General features: G+C 72.8%; 3 protein-coding genes across 3 annotated transcripts in view; 1 reads left to right on the top strand and 2 right to left on the bottom strand.

The window, feature by feature from the left end:
* Positions 1–3: 3 nt before the first annotated feature.
* On the bottom strand, positions 4–2,005 carry RAMP2 (receptor activity modifying protein 2; the record flags this gene model as incomplete). The annotated part of the gene is made up of 5 exons (XM_035347487.1): positions 1,867–2,005; positions 1,563–1,714; positions 488–586; positions 246–348; positions 4–121 (listed from the first exon to the last, which is right to left on the bottom strand). Coding segments are annotated over exons 2-5 (381 nt in total), but the record flags the coding sequence as incomplete, so codon positions are not given.
* A 1,280-nt stretch (positions 2,006–3,285) lies between these two features.
* Positions 3,286–5,171, bottom strand: LOC118178740 (receptor activity-modifying protein 1-like). Its single transcript, XM_035347486.1, has 5 exons — positions 5,108–5,171; positions 4,132–4,170; positions 3,968–3,994; positions 3,744–3,885; positions 3,286–3,619 (listed from the first exon to the last, which is right to left on the bottom strand). Exons 1-5 carry the CDS (start codon positions 5,169–5,171, stop codon positions 3,316–3,318), a joined length of 576 nt encoding a protein of 191 aa, XP_035203377.1. The 3' UTR covers positions 3,286–3,315.
* A 900-nt stretch (positions 5,172–6,071) lies between these two features.
* EZH1 (enhancer of zeste 1 polycomb repressive complex 2 subunit) overlaps positions 6,072–6,268 on the top strand; it is a 15,744-nt gene continuing 15,547 nt past the window's right edge. Inside the window, exon 1 of the mRNA XM_035347646.1 lies at positions 6,072–6,142. Coding sequence (XP_035203537.1) covers positions 6,093–6,142 — 50 coding nt within the window. The 5' untranslated portion in view covers positions 6,072–6,092. The remainder of the gene's footprint in view (positions 6,143–6,268) is intronic.

Genomic DNA, 6,268 nt, shown 5'->3' with positions numbered 1-6,268 from the left:
GCAGTTCTGGAAGTAGCGGTAGTGGCTCTGGAAGATGAACTGCTCGGCCAGCGCGTTGGGGTAGCCGTACTTGAGGTGGTCGGCCCAGCCCTCCAGGCACGACTGCAGCAAGCTGTAAGGCCTGCGGGAGAGAACCCCGGGGGGGACGGGGGGTGCTGGCAGGGTTGCGGGGGGACGGGGACACGCGGTGGGGGGGAGGGGGAGGGCTCGGGGTCCCCCTGCCCACGTTTCGGCCCCGTCCGTACCTGCTGATGACCTTCCACTCGCACAGCTGCGGCGCCGTCACGTTCCTCATCAGGTCAACGAAGAGCTCCCAGCACCTCTCCGCCATGGTGCTGTACATCTCCTCTGCGCGGGGAGAGGCGCTGAGCGCCGGCGCCGCACCGGGGACCGTGCCCGGGATGGCAGCGGGGACCGTGCCCGTCACCCGCGGCGGATTTGGGGGCGGGAGGAAAGGAAGGGGACGGTGCCGCCGGCGCTCACCCACCTGTGGAGTTGTACATGGCCGTGGGGGGGCTCGTCCTCGCCTCCTGGCCGAAGCTGTCCGCCCTGATGTCCGTGTGGCACAGCCCGTGCCCCAGCAGCGCTGTGGAGGGGACGGAGGGGACACAGCGGGGGACACGGGGTGGGCAGGAGGGAACGGGAAGGGACGGGAGCTGTGGGACCCGTGGGGCAGCTGGGGCTGGTATTGGGGAGCGAGGGGGCGAGGGGAGGATGCCACTGGCATGGCTGCGGGTGACAATGGAGGGGACGGGGGCTACGAGCCTGTGACATGCGGTGGCCCCAGCGGGGCCGAGCCGTGTCCCGTCGCAGGGAGCCCGGCAGCCCAGGCAGGGCTGCGGCAGGAAGGAAGAGGAAGCGCTGACCGCAGCATGGCGCGGCCGGGCAGCAGAACCCCCTCCACGCTCCGTCTTGGGGGCCTGCCACCGGCGCGGGGCGCGTCCCCCCCGGCACCCCGCCAGCCACCCGCCCGGCCCGACGGAGCCCTCAGGAAATTGCCGCCTCCATCTTGTCCCCTGGGCAGCGAGGGCCGCGTTTTGTGGCGAATCGTCCCCGTGGCTTCTTTGTTGGGGCTGGGGGCAGGCTGGCAGGGAGCTCCGGGGCTGGCACGGTGGCTACGGCACGGGTAGCCCACCCTGTCCCCATCCCGCTGTCCCTCCTTGCCAAGGGACCCCCCGGCCGCTCTCCCGGCTCCCTCACGAAACCACGGGGCTGAGCGTGGCAGGGCGTTGCGACAACCCCCGTGGCGCACACGGGAGCACCCCACGAAGGAGGCGCGCCCACGAGGGCCCCTTCACGCCGCTCTCCCCCTTCTGTCACGGCCGGGACCCCGCCAGCCTCCCCCCCGGGGGTCTGTGCCCGGGAAGGGGCCACCCCCCAGCACCCAAAGCCCATCCCGAGGCAGGAGACGGCCACCGCAGCGCCGCGTCCCGCTCGCCACGGGCTTGTGGCACCAAAGCGGCCCCACGCACCGGGACGGCGGGGCCACGTGTGGGGCTGGCACGAGGCACGGAGCCCCCCCCCGGCCCCCCCAGGCCATGGCCACCCCGCCGTGCACTTACCCCAGAGCAGGAGGAGCCCTCGGGAGAGGCGGCCGGAGCCCGTCGGCGCGCACGGTGCCATCCCGCGAAAGCCTGCGGGCTAACGACCGGGACAAGTATTTCAATGGAAATAACAGGAAGCAACTCCTTTCCTCTGACAGGGGCAGTTTGACTACAGGAGACGTGTGAAAAATGAGATTGCTCAGCGCTGCTTTAAAGCAGATCTCCCGGCGGGGCCCCCCCCCCCCACACACACACACCCCCCTCCCACCCTCCGCCACCAGCCCCCCGTGGGCATCGCCCCGCGCCCGCCAGCCCCGCGCTCACCCCGGGCGGCCCGGCGGAGGAGAGGCTCTGCTCCCCGCGCAGCCCGTCCAGTTTTACGAGGCCGCTATTTTGTTTACTTGTGTATTTCTCTTTAATCCTGTCTGGGCTGGGTTGTGAAATCCCTCGTCTCCTGCGTGGAGGGCAGGCAGCCCGGCAGCGGGGGGAGTGGACCGGGGAAGCGAAACGGCTTCGTCGTCCCCGGACGGGCGCTGCCGCTCGGCTCCGGGGCGAGGGGGGGGGGGTTCGTGGCCCCGATGCTGTGCTCGCAGCCCCCCTGTGGGGCACCTGCCCCACGCCAGGACGGGCCCCGGGTGGGAGCCGAAGGGACGGAGGCGGTGGTGCCGCGACGTGCACGAGGCCCAAGAGGGCAGGGAGGTGGGGAAAGGGCAGAGAAACTTGGCTGGCGGTGCCGGCCCTTGGCCCCAGCCCCGCTGCTGGGCTCTGCCAAACCCCCCGGCTGCTGGGGCAGCTCCCACCCTCAGGGTTCCCCCCCCCTCCCCCGCAGAGCACTGCAGACCCCAGCCCCACGATATCCCCACCCAAGGACCTGGCTGAGGCCGCGCGAGCTCGTCTCACCGCTGGCCTGCGGCCGAGCTCGAACCCAAAGCTTCCCTTTCAGAAACCCTCCCGCAGGACCCATGGAGCGCAGATCTCGGCAACGCAACGCGTGGTGGCGGCTCGCGGGGACCCTCCCAGCTTTGGACAGATCCTATCTCCCCGCTTCGTGCCCTCCCTCGCCAACGCGCTGGCAGCCAAGCCCCGACCAGCCCAGGGCTGCGCGGCCGCCGCTGGCCCCGGGACGAGGCGAGCCCTTTCCGCGGGCGGGCGGCCGCATCTGGAAGCCATAAAACTGCGGCGCTGCCGGGGTCGCAGCCCCCGCTCCCGCTCCTTTGTTGTCGGAGCCGCTGGAGCCTCCGACCGACGGCGGCGGGGAGCCCGTGCCAGGGAGACACCCAGTGATCTCAGCCCGGCTCCTCCCTGGGCGCCTCCAGGGGACGGGCAGGGACGGGATGGGGGCAGCCAGCCAGCACCCGCCAGCACGTCCCCCACCCCCCGGCCTGGCACCGCGGTGCTCCCCGCTGGTACCCACCCTGGGGTGCTGGGGAAGGGGCTCAGCCCGTGGGGAGAGGGGCTCAGCCCATGGGGAAGGGGCTCAGCCCAAGAGGAAGGGGCTCGGCTCATGGGGAGAGGGGCTCAGCCCATGGGGAGAGGGGCTCAGCTCATGGGGAGAGGGGCTCAGCCCATGGGGAGAGGGGCTCAGCCCAAGGGGAAGGGGCTCGGCCCAGCGAGGTCGCGATCCCAGGACCCTTCTCCCCATTTTCCCCCACCCTAGGGCAGGAGGCAGGCGGTCGGACCCCCAGTGCCGGCCTCGCCCCGTGGCACAGGACCCCCAGACCCCCACCCCGCTCACCCTTCGCCCCCTCTGTTGAAGCCCCGGGGCTTGCTGTCAGCCCAACGCAGGCACTGGGACGCCCGGGGCTGTGCTGCTGCCCGCCGGGCTCCGAGCCCCTCTCCAGGCTCTGCTGACGGTGAAGGCGGCTGCGAGGGGGACGAGGCAGCCCAGCCCCACCGCCGCAGCGGCAGCCAGCCCTGGGGGCAACCCCCCGGGCCCAGGGGGCTCAATCCTGCTGCAGTTGCTGAAATATTCGGCGTGGACCTGCAGGAAGAAGGCATCGAGGGCGGTGCTGGGCCAGGGGCAGGAGAAGAGCTGGGCCAGCAGCTCGGTGCAGGCGGAGAGCTCGCTGTAGGCGCTGCGGAGAGGGGAGAGACGGGGTGAGGGCACCCAGGAGGCTCAGGACCCCGCGTACACGAGGGGGGGGGCAGCCCCACGCGGGCGTTGCTCTGAGCGAGCCCCAGCACCGCAGCGGGACCCACCTCCCGATCTGCTCCCAGCGGCAGCGGCTGCCCTCGGGGGTGGCCATGAGGGCGGCGTGGAAGGGGGCCCAGCAGTACAGGGCCACCCAGTCCTGGTAGGAGTCCTGGCAGCGGGCCGGGCCCCCCGGCACCTCCAGCAGTCCTGCAGAGAGGGGTCGGTGACCCACGGGGCACCAAGCGGCCCCTGCGATGCTGACAGCTCCCGAGGGGGCAGCTCCACTCACCGTCCTCGTCCAGATACAGGTAGTCACCTGGAAGGACAGACGGAGCCGTCAGCACCCGGAGGACCCGTGGGACCGTGCCCAGGGCCCCGTTCCCCTGCATCAGCTCTGCCGGAGGCACGGCCCGCGGCCACGGCGGTGCTGGGACGGTGGCATCGCAGCCTTACCTTCATCCTCGGGGGCTCCGTACGGCGGGTCCCCGCGCCCTGCGGCGAGGAGAAACGGGGTGCGAGGGCTGCACAGCTGGGGGCAGCCGGAGCCTTGGGTGGTCCCGGCGCACCAGGGACCCCTCCTCCTGCCCCAGGCAAGCAGGGGGCTCCTGGCTCTGCCTCGGCTTTGCTGGGGCACAGCGGTTTCTGAGCCAATGCTGGCCCCGGCAGGCAGGGACGTGCGTGGCAAAGCCGCGGCATCCGTGGGGAGATGCCAGGAGGGAGATGCCACCCAGCACGGCCTGATCAGGACGGGGGGCAGAAAGGGGCCAAGCTCCCCGTGGGGAGGCACCCACCCTGCCGCCCTGCCGTCCCCCAGTCCCTTCCCTGCTCCCCCAGCAGCCCCTTACCCTGCCGGAGCACTGTGAGGAGCAGGCAGCAGAGGAGCCGTGCCCGAGCCCGGAGGAGCATCCTCCTACCCACCGGGATGGCTGCGGCGGGGCCGGGGCTGCCGCCGGAGGTATATCCCCGTCCCGGGGCCCGTCCCAGCCCTTTCCACCCAGTCCTGATGGGTGGGAGGGTCGGGGGGCGGGGGGGGGGGGGCAGCGAGCTCCCTGCGTTGGCCTGAGTCAGCAGAGACGCTCCAAAGGCATCAGATAGAGGGGGGCAGGCGGGATCGGGGCTGCGGGCAGGATGCGGGCACCCACTGCCCCTGGGGACCCGCTGCGAGGAGAGGAGCCCGGGGGGGCGGGGAGGGGGTGACCTTGGTGGTGTTGGTAAATAGGTAAAGGGCGAGCGTCAGGAGGACGGAGCCAGGCTCTTCGCGGTGACACCCAGTGACAGGACACGGGGCAGCGGCTGCATGTGGGAACCGAGGAGGTTCTGCGTAAATAGGAGATGAAAGTTCTTCATGGGGAGGGTGGCAGGGCCCTGGGACAGGCTCCCCAGGGGGTGGTGGGGGGGGTCTCCTTCTCCGGAGACACCCGAATCCCACCTGTGGGACCTGACCCAGGCGCTCCTGCTCCGGCAGGATGAGCTCTCAGGGTCCCTTCCGACATTTGTGGGGTTGTGCGACCCAGCGGGTGCCCCCCTTCCTGCCACGCTCAGGGGCCGGGCAGCGGGGAAGGAAGGGGCCGGGGAAGGACGAGCAGCCCCCTCCCCACCGCCCGGTGCCCAGGCCCTGCTCGCAGCCCCGGCTGCCGGCACGGCGCCGCCGCCCGCTCCACGCAGCCGCTTCCTGCCCGGCGCCGCCGCCGCCCTTCCGAGCGCGTCCTGCCCGGGGCGAGGCGCTCAGGATGCGTCCCGTGGCCTCCCGGCGGGCCCGTTTCCAAGCGCTCAGAGCCCCGAAGGCCGAGCGGTGCCCCCGCCGCACCGGGGCCTTCCCCGTCCCGACACCGGCAGCCACTCCCGGTGCCCACTGCTGCCGGCCGGGGCCTGCTCGGGCCTCACGCGGGGCTGGGGCCAGCCATGGCCGCTCCTCGTTGCCCTCCTGCGAAGGGAACGGCCCCGGGACGGGGCAAGGCCCCACAGAACCCCCAGGGCCTCGGGGGACCCCCGGGACCCCCCCCTAGGGCTGCTTGGCACCTGCCAGATGAGGGGCGTGGCTTAATTCGGGGGCGGGGCTTAACTCGGGGGTGTGGCTTGAGGGAGGGGGTGTGGCTTGAGGGAGGGGGCGTGGCTTGAGCTGCATGCTGTGCAAGGCTGTAGGCTAAGGGGCGGAGCCACCGCGCGGGGGGGGTGTCTCATGTGAGGGGCGGGGCATCTGCACGAAGGGGCGTCGTTTGCAGATGAGGGGCGGAGTCTCTGCGCACAAGGCGGGGTCTGGGGGCGAGGGGGCGGGGCATGTGCGTGCAGGGGGCGGGGCCGGCGGATCAGCGGGCGGAGTCGCTGAGCGGGGGGGCGTGGCTCGGGGTGAGGGCGGGGCCTCTGCGCGGAGGGGCGGGGTCTAGCGTGGAGGGGGCGGGGCCTCGGCTCGGCGCATGCGCGGTGCGCAGGGGAGCGCGGCCTCCCCCGGCGCGATGGCCGAGGAGTGAGTGCGGGGCGGGGCGGGGCCTGGGGTCCCGCGGGGGGCGGGGGGCGGCCCGGGCCGGCGGGAGGGGAGGGGCCGCGAGGGCCCGCGAGGGGCGGGGGAGCCCCCGGGGGGGGGGGGGGGCGC

This window comes from Oxyura jamaicensis, chromosome 27, assembly GCF_011077185.1.
Source record: "Oxyura jamaicensis isolate SHBP4307 breed ruddy duck chromosome 27, BPBGC_Ojam_1.0, whole genome shotgun sequence".
Lineage (NCBI taxonomy): Eukaryota > Metazoa > Chordata > Aves > Anseriformes > Anatidae > Oxyura > Oxyura jamaicensis.
Note: the sequence above shows the minus strand (reverse complement) of the source record. Positions and strands in the feature narration are given on the sequence as shown.